This window comes from Mustela nivalis (assembly GCF_964662115.1).
Source record: "Mustela nivalis genome assembly, chromosome: 7".
Taxonomy (NCBI): Eukaryota; Metazoa; Chordata; class Mammalia; order Carnivora; family Mustelidae; genus Mustela; species Mustela nivalis.
In genome coordinates, this window is record NC_139026.1 from 11,644,510 (window position 1) to 11,660,607 (window position 16,098).

The following is a 16,098-nucleotide window of genomic DNA, read 5'->3' on the forward strand; positions in this document are numbered from 1 at the left end:
CAAATCACTCCTTCGTAGTCACTCAGCAGTCTTGGTCTCTTTCTTGTAGCCTCTCCATAGGTCAGCCTTCCCATTGATCGAATATTCCACTATTCGTGACTAGTAACACCTTGGGTTTGCATTGAAATTTGTACCTGGAGAGGTCAGATATCCATATAATAAATGTTCACAGAGTTACTAGACACTTATGTCAGGCTGGCCGGCCACAGGCTTGGGGGTGGGAGTGACCTTAACACTATTTTACTGCTGGGACTTCAGACGCCCATTAAGGACTAAGTGACTTATCCAACATCATTCATTAAGTCAGGAGAGGGCTGAAACAGCATGAAATATATCACATCTAAGCACACAGTTCACATATGACCCTTAATACACAACTGCTACTTTCTTGTGTTAGGCCAACATATGGTGTACACACAATTTCATTTATCAGTGAATAGAGCTTCTCTTATCAGAGGCACTGGTTTTTAGCTTGCAAGAGAGAAAACACGAGACTCTACAATGTAAAAGTGAATAGAGACAGAACAAGATGTATGTTATGAAAATGGCTAAGATCAGAAACTTGGCCTCTATTCCAGACAGATTTTTCTTTTTAAGTAAATCATAGTGGGACAGAGGTGGAAAATGACAGTTTTTAGAATTGCATAGCAACTTGGTCAGCAACAGGGAAAAGATACCTGAGACCGGACTACAAATATTAAAAATGTGATTTTTAATAATATAAGTACAAAATTTTATTTCTTTATACAACTGTAATGGGATTTGGATCAAACCACTAGAATTTAAAAAACAAAATAAAACAATGATATAAAAACTGCAAGAAGGTCTGAATCCAAAGTTTTTCCTCTAGTAGTACCAAATTCCACAAGGTACAGACTATTATACAAATGTGTACAAATTTAAATACAAATACAATAGGGTTGGGGTTTAAAGGAAAACAAACCAACAAAAAGTAGGTCCTCATCAGGATTTCATTAATGTGCACAAATGACAAGGGTAGGATTGACTTCTTCCGTACTAATCCAAGTCTTCAAGGCCCCTCGTTGATATACCCTGTGTCAAACAGGAAACTTCCATGGGTACAGATGAGGCGTGGCACAGGGTCTCACACAAAATCAAACCCAGATTTCTGCTCTTCTTGATTTTGGTTCCCAAACATACCCATTTCCTTGTGTTTCCCCAATTAAACTTCACAACCACTCTGAGCTGAGGGCGATCAGCAGCCAGAGTACAGTCAGGAAACAAAGCCCCGGGACCACACCAGCGGAAGAGGAAAGGGAGTAAGTTAGACGCAGGCTGGCTGCCTGGTCCTCAAAGATCTACTCTGATGCTGTCGTGCTCCGTCTAGGCCCGGGGAGGAAAGCACAGTTACCCCGGAGCTTGGTTTTGGCAGGGAATCTCACACCAGATTGAAAAACAGCTCCGAAGTGCTCAACTGTCTTCTTTGGAACTGGGAAGCAAAAGTCTAGTTCTTTGGAAAAATGGGCAGCTGCGAATGGTAACATTCCTTTTAATTATGCTTTCTTGACATTATTGAATAATAAAGCATTAGAATCCCGACATAATGATTCCTTTTTGAGGCACGATACCTTAAAATGTGGATGATTTGGAGTTTTCAGAGGAGACCAGAGGAAAGACGGAGGGAAAAATGACAAATCTGCATCTTCCACATGCTGTTGCTGGTGGAGACTTTTGTTATTAAATTATATATACAGAAATTTACAGGATAAATTAAAATCTAAGAGATTCTAAAGCGTTAAATACACATAATTAAAACACATTCACACGCACACATAAATAAACCTACATGAGAATCGAGTACTTTTTTTTTGCAATTCACTTATGTGTGGAATGCAGAACACTGGGTATCTATCTGTCCACCAGGGGAGCCAACGGGATGAACCCAAGAATCATGCTGGGCAAAGTTCATCTTCCCCAACCATCCAGCAACTAAGCAGCAAAACCTGTGAGGACTCAGTGACTAAGCTAATGCCGCCGATGGAAGATACCAGCAATTAGTTCTGCAGATGGAATATTCTGGGTCATCTCACAATATATGCAATTCAACTTGTGCAATAACAACTTTACCCTCTCCAAGGTGTTTTATGCTGCTGGGGCTCACGTAACTCCTTGGCCCCTACTGAGGCTGCTAATGGTACCAATGATTACAAGAAATTTTGAGACACGGACACCTGTGTAGCAGGAATTGGAATGAACCCCCTACGAAGTTCACCTAAGCCACTGCAGTAACTGTAAGATGGGAATGACTTCATCACTTCCTACCTAGGTCACTTCAAATTGAAAGGCTTTGTATGTTTAGTCACCTGGCATCTTCCCATAATCTTTCCTATTACATTTCCGACTGTAAGACAGGTAAGGCAAATGGTCAGTGATGGGTCTGGAGGTACAACTGAGTTTGGAAAAAAATCACATTTTAGCTGTCCATAAAGAGATGCCCTTGGCACCCAGAACAAGCCCCCAGCCCCCAAGTTACACTGATTTTTAAGGCAGATTTATCCACCACAGGAGAAATAAGAATCCCAAGCCCATATTCTTGCCAAGGTTTCTTCTTGGCTAAACCTTTGCCATTTCATAAAATTATTAAAAGCAAAGTAGTTACAGTCCTATGTATATATTGTACATTATATATATATATATACATATACATACATATATATGTATATATATAAAAATTTAAAACCTACACCCGGAGGCCAGTGAAGGGATCTGGAACAGTCCTATATACACAAACCAGCAATGGGGGAGGATAAGGTCTCTGTCCCGGGACTCCACGCTGTCACAGTCCAGGCATGATGTAAGCAATGTTGTCTAGTGTGTTTGACTGCAAAACAAAGGAAAAGGTTCAGCTGAAGAGTACTCTACCTTAGTTCCCCGAGACCTATTTCTTTGTCAGGGGAGAGAGATGAGAAGGGAACCCGAGAGTTAGAGAAAGCAGCGGGAGCGTGAAGCTGGCAGCCTGTTCTCTGCTCTGCTAGAAGCTTCTCTACTGGCTCTTTCCCATTAGTCGTTGTGGAGAAGAGGCAGAAGACTCCTGTACTTTCTTTGTGCAGAAGACCAAACAGGCCACAGAGGAGTTGAAGCCCCTCAAGGCTGGAAGGCTTCCCTCCAGAGGACTGTTTAGGGAAATGGCACGCTTTCTAGCTGCGCTGAAGGCCCGGCCTGCACTCAGCAATACGGTACCGTGTGTGTGGGCCAAGGGACAGAGGGAGCGCCATCTGCCAGGAAGCCATGTGAGCCTGTGTCCGACAGAGCTCATTAAGGCAGGGCCTCTGTGGCTCCCGAGGGGTCTGGCTGAAAAAAATCCAAGGACAACTCACCAAGACCTGTTTGGGACAGCCGTTCAGTTCAGGTAGTTGTGTGGTCAGACACGCCAAGGGGCCAAGCGCGCAGATGATGGAATCCAGAAGCACTGACAAACTGCCGGACACGGCCACCATGCCCTGAAAGGAGAGCAGGAAGGGAGAGCAGGCTGTAACTCGGGGCCCACTGCTGACGCTCCCTCCACGTTCTGGTTGCTTTCCTCATGTTGGTCTTTAAGTCCTGCCAGTTCTCTGCAATTTGCAGCAGAAATGAGAAGGTATCTGCTATGATAACTCTGCAGTTGTTTAAAAAGAAAACTTTCACAGTACGTTTCCAGGTTCCTTTCTGTATTCCTAACTCACCCTCTGTGCGACCTAAGGTCAGTCACTTAGACTAACCTACTCCAGAGAAAAGATCTATGAAGTTCATGTGTGCAAAAGTACTTTTCTTTTCTTTCTTTCTTTCTTTTTTTTTTTTTTTTAAAAGATTTTATTTATTTATTTGACAGAGAGAGACACAGCGAGAGAGGGAACACAAATAGGAGGAGTGGGAGAGGGAGAAGCAGACTCCCTGCTAAGCGGGGAGCCTGATACGGATCTGGATCCCAGGATCCTGGGATCATGACGTGAGCCAAAGGCAGACGCTTAACGACTGAGCCACCCAGGTGCCTGCAGAAGTACTTTTCTTATGAACTCCATGAATATAGCTCAAATGTGGTAACGACGAAGGTTCTATAGCCCTACACACTAACATGTGACACACACATACGTGTACTTCTCGCTTGGGTGGCTCAGTGGTTAAGCATCTGCCTTCGGCTTGGGTCATGATCCTGGGGTCCTGGGATCAAGCCCTGCATCAGGCTCCCTGCTCGGTAGGAAGCCTGCTTCTCCCTCCTCCCTTTCCCCCTGCTCTTGTTCCATCTCTCGCTGTGTCTCTCTCTGTCACATAAATAAATAAAATCTTAAAAAAAAATAATAATTAAAAAAAATATATATATTATTTATTTATTAGAGAGATGCAGAGAGAGCACAAGTAGGCAGAGCAGCAGGCAGAGGGAGAGAGAGAAACAGGCTCTCCACTGAGCAGGGAGCCCGATGCAGGGCTTGATCCCAGGATCCTGGGATTATGACCTGAGCCGAAGGCAGCTGCTTAACCAACTGAGCCACCCAGGCGCCCTAAGAAACAGACTCTTAACTATAGAGAACTGACAGTTACCAAACGGGAGGCAGGCAGGGAGATGGGTGAAATAGGGGTTCGGGAATGCATTTGTTGTGATGAGCACCAACTGATGTATGGAGTGTTGAATCACTATCCTGCACATCTAAAACGACTGTTTCAAATTAAAAATGAAATTACTGCATGGTAACTAACTGGAATTTATTTAATTTTTTTAAAAAAAGGTTTTATTTGTCAGAGAGAGAGCACAAGCAGGGGGAGCGACAAGTAGAGGAGGAAGCAGGCTCCCTGCTGAGCAAGGGGCCTGATGCGGAACTTGATCCCAGGACCCTGGGATCATGACCTGAGCCAAAGGCAGACACTTAACTGACTGAGCCACCCAGGCATCCCAACTAACTGGGATTGAAATAAAAACTTACAAGAAACCCTGGTATGGAATCTCAATATGCAAAACAGCTAGAAGATCTGGTTAAAGTGGAAGTGGGGGTCTACGGCCTCACTGGGGCTCCTCTCATCCATCTTTGTGGAAGACTCGAACGTCAAGAAATAGATGTGCACCATTTTCTGGTTTTGGAAGGTCTCTCTCCAAAGTCTCCATGAGACAAAACCCTCCAGATCCTTTCAGGCCCTGTTAGAAGAGCACTTCCCTTTGACAAAATCTCTCCTGACTCCCCCTAACTCTCTTTGTTCTCTAGCTACCCTCGCTGTATCAGTTCAGCACAGAGCAAAAGAGGGAGACAGAGTTAGGAGTAACGCATGCTGGGCTCTGCTACAGTGTGTCCACTTGTCATAGTCACTTAATTTTACTAGATTCCTAGTATCCAATCTGTAAATAAGTGACTTGTAGACATCAATGTTCCTTAAAGCATAGTATGTAATTTTAGGTAGCATATAGGCGAACACAAATTATTCTGACATATCCATTGTGATGTATTATATTAGAAAAAAATTAGAATATCAGACTTGTGATATCAAGGATATCATTGTGAAAGCATGGATAGATTCAGTAAAATAAAAATATAAGGTAAATAACTGAGTGGTGCAAGGAAACTGCAAAATTGTGAGAATGTATTCAAGTGACTGATGCCTGGGAAAAAGCAGACTGGAGAGGGACGGGAATTACTGCTAATGGGTGTGGAGTATCTTTTGGGAGTAAAGAAAATGTTCTGGAATTAGGTAGCAATGAGGCCACAATTCCATCAATATACTGAAAACCGCTAACTCCTACAGTTTGAAAAGGTAAACTTTATTGTTTGTGAATTAGATCCCGATAAGACCCTTTGTTACATAAAATAAAGTGGGCTAGGAAACTTGTGCAAGTCTTTCCCTTTTCTAGGCACATGTATGTGTAACTCTCTCCAAGCAGCTGCTCATAGAAGCTGACTTGTTTTAATGGTTGATTATGTATATGCTCTACCTTTGCAGTGAAACTGTAAGTTTCCTAATGATATCACCTGGAAACCATCAGGAAGTGAGTCAGATTTTCTTTTCTTTTTTTTTTTTTTTTTTAAAGATTTTATTTATTTATTTGACAGAGAGAGATCACAAGTAGGCAGAGAGGCAGGCAGAGAGAGAGAGGAGGAAGCAGGCTCCCTGCCGAGCAGAGAGCCCAATGCGGGACTTGATCCCAGGACCCTGAGATCATGACCCAAGCCGAAGGCAGTGGCTTAATCCACTGAGCCACCCTGGTGCCCGAGAGTCAGATTTTCTACTTCCCCAAGTTTTGGAATAATGCCTAGGTACTCAACAAATATTTGCTAAACTAAATGGAAATATCAGGGAAAGTGTGGAATATGGAAGGGGCATAAAACAAATAATTTTTACTTCTAACTTTAGGAAACTAAGAATCATAAATAAGGATCCCAGGATATTTTATTCTGGAAATATCTGTATCTATTTAAATATCTGAACCTTTATGAAAATACCCTAGTTGTTTTGAAACCTGCTAAGTTATTGAAATTAGCCACAAAACTTGGATAACCTTCATCTTTTGTGGTCTTTGGCATTTTATTTGTTGAATAATATTAACAACACAACTTTGGGGCACCTGGGTGGCTCAGTCAGTTAAGCAGTTGCCTTCAGCTTGGGTCATGATCCCAGGGTCCTGGGATCGAGCCCCACATCAGGCTCCCTGCTCAGCGGGAGTGTGCCGCTCTGCCTACTTGTGCTTGCTATTTCTCTGTCAAATAAATAAATAAATCTTAAAAAAAAAATACAACTTCCACAGAGAAGCAAGTGAATAGCTTCATATTCCAACACTGATTTCTCAGCTTAGAAATGGCTTTAGTAGCAAAGACTGACTTCCTTGCTGGAATGTCCTATTAGGGCCCAGTGGAAAACTGAAATACTACACGACTGAGTTAGCCAAGGGGGCAATATGATTAGAAACTGAATATGGTAATAGAAATGGAACATGACAGCTTTGCAGGTTAAGTGATTTTGAAATTGAAGCTTAAAGGGACAAAGATCTCCCTAGGGCACACAGTGCTGTATAATTTAACACAGAGTAATGAAGAGCTTAAGAAGCTCAATTTCCCTATTTGCTACCTATTTTCTTTCTTTTTAAGATTTATTTATTTATTTTAGAGAGCAGGAGAGAGAGCATGAGGGGGACAGGGGAGGAAAAGGGGCAGAGGGAGAAGGAGAAAGTTTTAAGCATTCAGAATCTGCATTCAGCGCAGAGCCCAATATGGGGCTCATTGTCATCACTGTGAGATCACAATCTGAGCCGAAACCAAGAGACGCTTGACCAATTGTGCCATTCAGGTGCCCCTTGCTACCCATTTTCAAAGTAGAAGCACTCTTAATCCCCTGTACAGTTTACTCTGTCTACCCAAGACCTTACTGGAAATGTGCAGAAAAATTCAAACTGTCTTCTAAGTACAAGTGATTAAAATTTCCATGGGATTTGTATTCATTTTTCCCATTGCATGAGAAAAAAAAAGATCAAAATAAGTTACAGGATCATATGTTGATTATATCTCAATAAAAACTGGGGAAAAAAAGTTATAGGAGATTGCAACTCCTTTCTGTGCCATTGTTCAATGGTGTAAGCATAAACTTTGAGAGCTAGGAGGAAGAGTCCAAATCTCTGGACAGTTCTACTGGTGTATATTTTCTTCATCATTGTCTCCTGAGCACCTGGAATAATCTAGCACACAACAGGAGTTGCTCAATGGATGCACATGGAAGGAGTAAATGGACTCATATCCTGTAAGAAACAAGTGACTGACAGTCACGTTCACCTCGGTTTCCTGCAGGCGGTGTCCAATGAGGCTTAGGGACTCCCCCAGCAGCTGCAGATGAGCAGCGACATCAATGGGCTCTGTCTCAGGGGCTTTGGCTGGAGAGGCTGGCAACAGCATGGTGGTAGGCGGGGATTTCTTTTGGGGTGACAGTACTCCTGCAGAGGAAGCTGAGAACAGAGATGAAATAGAGAGAGAACGCTTGCCTATGGCTTAGAACATCACAAAGATAGTCTTCCTGCTTTTCCCCCTTTTATGAGCTATACCAGGCATTTGGCAAAAGTAGGGACTGTGGGCCAAATCTGGCCCAAGCCTTGTTTTTGTATAGCCCGTGAGCTAAGAATAGTTTTCCATTTTTAAATGGTTGTAGAAAAAATAAAGAATATGTGACAAAGAGTGCCTATGGACCACAAGACCTAAAGTGTTTACTCTGGCCCTTTACAGAAAAAGTTTGGTGACTTCTGATTTACATTTTCTAAATTTATTTTTTGCAACCTATAATATTCGGTAATAACATCTCAGTATCAAGATCTGCTTCTGACACAGGCTGCTCTCCTGATTCCTAGTAAAGAAGCAAGATTCACAACGCTCTAAGGAACAGAGGGTCGCAGTCACTACCTTTCACTTTCACGGGAACTTCTGAGCAGGATGCTTTTCTTTTCACAGTTGTAGCTTCTGCTTTGTTCTGTTTGTGTTGCAGATACTGAGCTTTTTGCTTCCAAATCTGCAGTCAGATCAGGGCCAAAGAAATTATGATAAATGAAACAGGACAAGACACAAAAGGGAAAGCAGTTATAGGAGAGGAGAGTGAAGGAAAGAAAGGAAAGCCTGGAGGGGGGGGTGGGGGCTGAACAGCAACTCTGAAGCTGAAGGTACTGAACAGGCCTCAGATGCTGACCACCGTGCTATCTTAGTAGAGGACTCTTTAACGTTCCCCCATGCTAACAGGCAGGTCTTGGCATGGATTTTGAGATTACTTGCAGGTCGAAATGTAAAATCATGGGGTAAACATGTGGCTCAGTATGCTGTCCATGGGGTTCAATATGCCATCCTACTGGATGGCAATGCCAACCATAGGATGACAATGACCCGGAAAATGGGAACGAAAGATAACCTAACCTGGGTGACAAATACTTTCATTTCACCCAGATGAATTCCCAGATCACCTTCACATCACCTGGCTGGAGAGTGACTGGGAATGATTCCAATAGGACCAGTTTCCATTGTTTTCCTGGCTATTTGATAGTGGGATGGATTATTTGGTAATGGCCGATGAGGAGAATGACCCGGAACCGGTTCACCTAGTGAGCACAGCCCATAATTCTGATCAGCAGTAACCAGGAGGAGGTGGCCTTCCTCCATTCATATCTGGTCTTACCAGTGGCTGTTTGCAGGAAAGGGCTGATTTTAGATTCTCTTTTGACCCATAAACACTGCCCAAGTGAGGCCATCTTTTGGCTCAAATATAAGGTTGTTGGAAAACAACTAGATGAGGCTAGAAAAGACAGCCTTCCTGCAGCTGACTCCTCACTAGAGTAAACTGGCACCGGCCAGTGTTAACGCCCTCTGCCAAACCATTTTCTATTGATTTGTGATTTTTTCCCACTGTTTTCACTGTTGGCTGGATGGGCTATAGGAGAATGACACATTTTGGAAGGCATAAAGCAAGGAAAACCGTGTTTGTAAGGAAGTATACTTACCAGTTTGTCCTTTTCTGGCAATTGCTTCCACACCTCAGCCAGTTTTTTACTAAGTTCCCCAAAATCTGGCATAAAAGAGTAAAAAAAAATGTTAACACAGTAAAGGTTTGACTATAAACCAAACAGAAGATTGATAAGAGCAAAAACCAGAAAAAGGATTTTCTAAGCTCAGATTTAAATAGCACAAGGTTCTTCTATAAAACCGAACTAAAACCCCATCACTTTTCTTGACTCTTTTCTCTTGGGAGGGAAGGGGCTATTTTAGTGGTCATGAGACAGGCTCAAATTCTCACACATCTATTCTCCAGGGATTTCTCCCTTAAGCATCTTTCTGGTGTCTTTCAATTTGATCTCATTTTACAGAGCTTATCCACTTGGGCTAAGGAAAACTTAACGTTATATGGAATTTGATAAAAGCTGTTAGATTTTTAGCAAGTTTCAAAAGCAGAGAACCAAAGAATTTCCCTCGAGTGGCCCAGAAGCGCAACACTGCCCTTCCATTTGTATGGCAAGGTCAAGCTTTAATAAAGCTCTCACATCTCTTACGGCACTTCATGTGTGCCTCCTAACAACCTTGACGAGTAGGTTGGGAAGCTATGGTACACATTAGGCAAATGAGATTTGTAGAGGTGAAATGACTTGTCAAGGTCTGTGGCAGAGCGTTTTTCTCACCTCACTAACTTCTGACTCAGAGACAAATATGAGCAATGTTAAGTCCTTTTGCTGTAACTCACACCCAAGGGCCAGATTAAGGGAAGGATTAGCTAAAGGATCTTGGAGACAAACATCTGCGGCTTCACATAATGTACTTCAGAATATTTCATCTTACTCAGTTTCCCATTTTATCATTTTAAGAGCTATAAACAGAAAGCTTATCTCTTTTATGGATGGGGTGGACCGAGACAAAGTCTAAAGTGACTTCAGAACTGTGGGGAAAAATGAGATTTGTGTTATTTTAATACAACAGGAAGAAGTTGCCTGCCGACTGGCTGAATTAACCGCACAGCAGCAAAAATACAAATGAAGAGTAACAAAACTGAAGACCGGAAATGTTCTTACCTATACCTGGATGGTCAGCCACGATGGTTACGCGATACTCTTTACAGAACACTTGGTAGGCTGACATGTTCTTCTTTTTTGGCTAGTGTCACAAAAATAGAACAGAGTAAGACTTCATTAGAACACAGGTCAAGTAACCCTGAATCCACAGTTACAAAACAGAGAAGAGACCTATACTTTTTCATCAAGGGAAGAGTTCTAAACCCCTAACCAGCTTCTTAAACAGGATACTCTTTAATTATATTTAATTTGTAATTATATTTAATATTTACTTAATAAAAACCACTTGCTACATGACTAGATTTTTCAGATTGTGGCCACTATTTGATGATTACTTGTAAAGCCATTCATTCTTCCTACACACAATCCCATGTTACATGTTTCTTTGAGAACTACGTGCTGAGAAAACCTTGATCCAGTCCTGGGCTATTTTTGTCTTTGAAAAGAAGAACCATATAATTTCCCTTTACTTTGGGACCAGAAGGCCAAGAGCCAAATCTATGTTACTTTAGTTCCTCTGGTTTTGATTTCCAGTCTTTTACTAAGTTTCCTGACCTTGCTTTTCCTGTTACTTGTAGTTTATCATTATTTTATTACTCACATTCTTGTGGTACAATGTAAGAAGTAAATAATAACTGAAGACAATTCTTTGGTAGTCAGTGGAAGATGAATCCCTCTCGCTTCAACAAACTGCTTTGTGCATGAAACATGCTTATTCTTCCCTGTATCATGACACCTCCACAAACAGGGAGGGAAGAGTGACAGGATTTAGCAAGGTAATATAGCAAAATGGAAAGAGCCCAGGCTTTGGATGCCACCATGACCATACTATTTATTAGCAACACAAACTGCTTCATCCCTGAGCTTTAGTTTCCCTGTAAGTGAAACATGGATAATACTATTTGAGGAAGAGGTGGGAATTAATCAAACAGTGGCTGGCACTTCGGTAGGTACTTGGTAACATTATTACAGTATTATTTCTCTCACAGAGAGAATTCCAAGATGGCTCCCAGGATTTCCACCTGCTGGCTTACATGTCCTGTATAATGAATGCCTTCCTGGTGAGTGTGGGCAGGGCTGGTGAATACGATGGGATATCACTCCCATGATCGTTGTTATATGGCAAAAGGGACTTTGCAGACAGAGTTAAGGTCCCTAGTGAGTTGACCCCTTTTTTTTTTTTTTTAAATTAATTTATTCATTTGAGAGTGAGCACGCATGCGAGAGGGCAGGGGAAGGGACAGGGAGAGAGAGAGATCTTAAGCAGACTCCGCACTGAGTGCAGAGCCTGAATGCGGGGCTCCATCTCATGACCCTGAGATCATGACCTGAGCCAAAAATCAAGAGTTGGATGCTTAAGCGACTGAGCCACCCAGGGGCTCCATGTCCCTAGTGAGTCGAGTGTGAGTTAATCAAAAGGGAGAGCATCCTGAGTAAGCCTGACTTATCCTGGTAAGTCAGAAGAGCCCTTGAAAGAGAACAGACACAGCAGCAGACACCCTCCTGCTGGACTTGAACTTGAGGAAAACAGTTGCTGCGAGTTCTGCAACCGTAAGGAACTGAATGCTGCCGAGAGCCTGAAGAGGACAGGACGTCTCACCTCAGAAGAGAACCCCTGCTCTGGCCAGAACCAAGCAGAAAACCCAGATGAACGCTGTCTAGACTTCTGATCCAGAGAGCTGTGAGATGATAGTGGATGCTGTTTTGCACCACCAAATATGTGGTAATCGGCTAGGCTACAATGGAAAACTACTATCAGTTCTTTTCTATTCCCTCTGCATTTTTCAAAATAGAAGTTGTAGCAACCACAAAGCCAATACAAGCCTTTTTAGAAAAAAACTTAAATATGGAGTGTTGGTGAAGGATAATAAGGTAAAATCATTTGACCTCAACTGATAAAGAGAACAGCAACAAGGCTTTTACTTTAACCAATTCATCTAAATAATGACGGTTTTATTTTTGGTGTTCTGGTGAAGCTAGTTTTAAGATGCTACAGAAGTAAGTTCTGGGTGCTGCATCTTTGTTAATAGCTTGGGAGCAGCTGCATAACCACAAATGTTCCAAGGCTCAATTCCTTCAAATTCCCCTTTATCGGGCTCCAGATACAACGGGATGGCACTGCACAGAGGGCAATTCATGTAAGTTCTATATTTGGCCATTTGCACGTGTGAGAGATGGACTGATTAGTCTGGGTGATTCCATGAACCTACTTCTTGGAGCAGTGTGACAAAGAGCATGAATCTGCTTTCCCTAGATAGTTCCTATCCATCTCTTAGTGTGTGCAACTCACTACTCAAGTGTGATTCTGATATTTGTAGCTAACAACTAAAAAAGTAATAATTATGGCTCCCGAATCTATGCCAATGATTCCACCTGGTGCTGGGAAGAAACCAGCTGCACTGGGCTGGCATTCTGCTGGACGCAGAGTCTGTCAGCCTTAGCTGTGAAGCCGGCCTTCCTAGGGGATTTTCAGGGAAACCTGGACTACTTAAAATTCTCACCTTATGTGCTGACCTTAGAACTTAAACACCATGCAAAATGCAACTCCCCTCTGTGGACCGAAAGTCTGGAATTCAAACTAAAGAGTCCAACTTTCTTGAAGGCACAGAGATTGTTCTAAATGTAATTTAGTAGTTACAAATATACAAACAATGGATGATTTCTATGCATATAAAATATTTCTACATGATTCCAAAGACAAGGCCAGGAATTCCACTCTAGACTTTCCAATGCAAGAAAATACACAGTACTGCAAGTGAATCACACTGGTTACATCTGGAATAACAGGACTCCCCTTAATACAGTGGTAATATTCCAAAAACTTGGGTACTTTATCATATACTTTATTATTAGTAGCAAACGACTGCCAACAAACCCACTTACTAAATGTGACTCACAATGTTGTAATTGTACATCCAGAAGCTCCTTTTAAGTGTTTGATGACATATACCACAATATCAAGACCTTTCAAAGAGTAACTTTTTAAATTGTCAAAAGCATATTGTAAAGCAGTCATGATTAAGTCTTGGGAAATAGAACTCTTGGACAGTCTGATAAAAATCCCTCTTCAAGCCCACCCAAAACTCTAGTCTAAGAGTTTTTGAAGGATAAAACATCTGGGGCCCAAGGCAAAACATAACTTAATCTTAAATCTTAAAAAGAAAATCCTAAAAATAAACCTTGGTTTGGGGCACCTGGGTGGCTGGCTCAGTTGGTTAAGACTCTTGGTTTCAGCTCAGGTTATGATCTCAGGGTCGTGCTATCGGGCCCTGTGTCGGGCTCCATGTTCAGTGCACAGTCTACTCAAGATTCTCTCTCTCTCCTCCTCCCCCTCTCTCCCCCCACCAACCTTGCACCCATGTGCAGGAGCTGTCTCCTGCTCTAAAATAAATGAATGAATGAATGAAACCTTAAAGCAAAAACAAAAACAAGGGGTTCCTGGGTGGCTCAGTTCATTAAGCAGCCAACTCTCGATTTCAGCTCAGGTCATGATCTCAGGGTCATAAGACTGAGCCATGCATAGAGCTCCACACTGGGCGTGGAGCCTGCTAAAGATTCTCTCCCCACCCCCGGCCCCGCCCCCACTCCCAGGCAATACATAAAACAAACACAAAACAAAACAAAACAAACCACCCAAAAAATTGGCTTTCTTCTGCTGATGTCAAGAACCCAATTGCCTCATTGATAGTAATACTATGTAAGAGGCCGTATAAAAGCATTGTCTGGAGAAAGTGACTTAAACCTTACAACAACCCTAATGAGGTAAATTCCATTAGTACTGCCATTTTATTTTTTTAATTTTTAAAATTTTTAAAGTAATCTTTCTGCCCAACACAGGGCTCAAACTCATAACCCTGAGATAAGGTATTGTATGCTCTACCAACTGAGCCAGTCAGGCGCCCCATTACTGTCACTTTAAAGATGAGGAAACTGAGCTCCAGGGTCCAACAGGTAGGAGAGGCACGGCTAGCACCTGAACACAGGCAGCCTGGCTTCAGAGCCCGTACTTGTAACCATGATGTTCTTCTCAACCAATTTGACTGAGATCCCTAAATCTGATCTGGCTAAAAGAATAGGTGCCAGAGAAGTAAGGTTTTCACACCAAAACTTTTATTTGAACCATTCTGAATGGAAATCTTTCCAAAATATATTCTATATGTCTGTTAGGCCTCATAACACACCACTGTGTATAACTTAAACAACCTTTCCGCATAGTGGAAAGAACATGGATCGTGCAATCCCAAAGACCTGGGTTCAAGTTCCTGTTCTGCCCCTGAAACAGGAGGGTGCCCTGGACATGTTATTTCACTTCTTCAAGCTTATTTCTGTGAAATGGAGATGATACTGTCTTCACCTCACTGGGTTCCTATGAAAATTCACTGATATACCACAGATAAAACACTTAGTGCAATGCTTAGAACCTATTACAAACCATAGATATAGCTGTTCTCGTCATAATGTACTAATTATGACTCAGCTCCACCACCCTTTCCTAGAAGGCAGGCCTGCAGCAATTCTTCCTGTCTCTCCATGCTTACTCGAACCTTCTGCCGGCATTACCTCAGTCATGCGGACTTCCTGCGCTTCTCTGAACATCCTCTGCCTTCTGGTATCTCAGCACCTTCACACACACCTTTCATTCCTCAAATGAAATATCTACTCCTCGTTTCTACCAGATAGTTCCTGTTTGGCACTAAGATTCGGTTCAGATGATATGGCCCGCCTGAGGAAACCTTCCCTGACAGCCCAGGCTTCCCTTGTACTCCCTCGGCACTCCACACAGGCTCAACTCCTCTCTTCCTACACCGAGAGTATCCTTTGAGTTGAAAAGATGCTGGCTGGCCAGGCAACTTACTCATCTTTAATCCACAGCACCTGGCCAGTGCCTGACACAACTTAAGTGCATTAGAAATAAGCACTAGACGGATAACAAAGTCTCAGAATTGTGTGTGTGAATCCACAGGCTGGGTGCTAGTTCACCCTTCTGCAACGAACAGAACAGGGGCAGGGAGGTCATGTGACTCATCTCTGGCCAGAGTTCCTTTCCCCAGCACCCAGGAAGAGCTCTTCAGAGCTGCAGGAAACTTGTTTTTGCTCCTTGCATACCCTGTTTTCTTTCTAGATCTTCACAGTTGTCCAAAGAGGTGAGATAACTGCACAGTCGGCTTCCTACGAGGTCAATGTTATATTATAAAACAAGACAAAACAAAAACAAAACCATAAGAGCAGTCTCCTTGCTTGGTCTAATATGCAAAATGACCATATGAGAAAAAAGCTTTAAAAAGATGTTTCCAAGCACACTTTATGCTTTGGAAGACCAAAGCATAAAAAACATAAATTGTAACCACGGCTATTTACGGGGCCAGGCCCTGTGCAAAGCATGTTCTGTGTAACTGCTGTTCATCTATACCGCTGTGTTGTACAAGGGAGCCGTGAGCAAGGACCACCAAAGGACAAAGCCGGTAAGCAACAGACCAGAACAAGGACCGAGTCAGTGGTACTCAGAGCCCAAGATGTCTACACTTCCTCATACTCGGTCTCTTCAACTTAGAAACAATGTCCGTATGTCCCAGTGGGACAGATCTCAGACACTAGCA

At 42.5% G+C, this 16,098-nt stretch overlaps 1 protein-coding gene across 6 annotated transcripts in view; it reads right to left on the bottom strand.

Annotated features, from left to right (window-relative positions):
• Positions 1-689: 689 nt before the first annotated feature.
• HMGXB4 (HMG-box containing 4) overlaps positions 690-16,098 on the bottom strand; it is a 30,151-nt gene continuing 14,742 nt past the window's right edge. For all 6 annotated transcript variants that reach the window (XM_082740350.1, XM_082740351.1, XM_082740352.1 and 3 more), the window contains 6 exons: positions 10,502-10,583; positions 9,443-9,507; positions 8,361-8,466; positions 7,743-7,912; positions 3,339-3,461; positions 690-2,842 (listed from right to left, as the gene is read on the bottom strand). In XM_082740350.1, the coding sequence (XP_082596476.1) occupies positions 2,798-2,842; positions 3,339-3,461; positions 7,743-7,912; positions 8,361-8,466; positions 9,443-9,507; positions 10,502-10,583 (591 nt within the window). In that variant the 3' untranslated portion in view covers positions 690-2,797. The remainder of the gene's footprint in view (positions 2,843-3,338; positions 3,462-7,742; positions 7,913-8,360; positions 8,467-9,442; positions 9,508-10,501; positions 10,584-16,098) is intronic.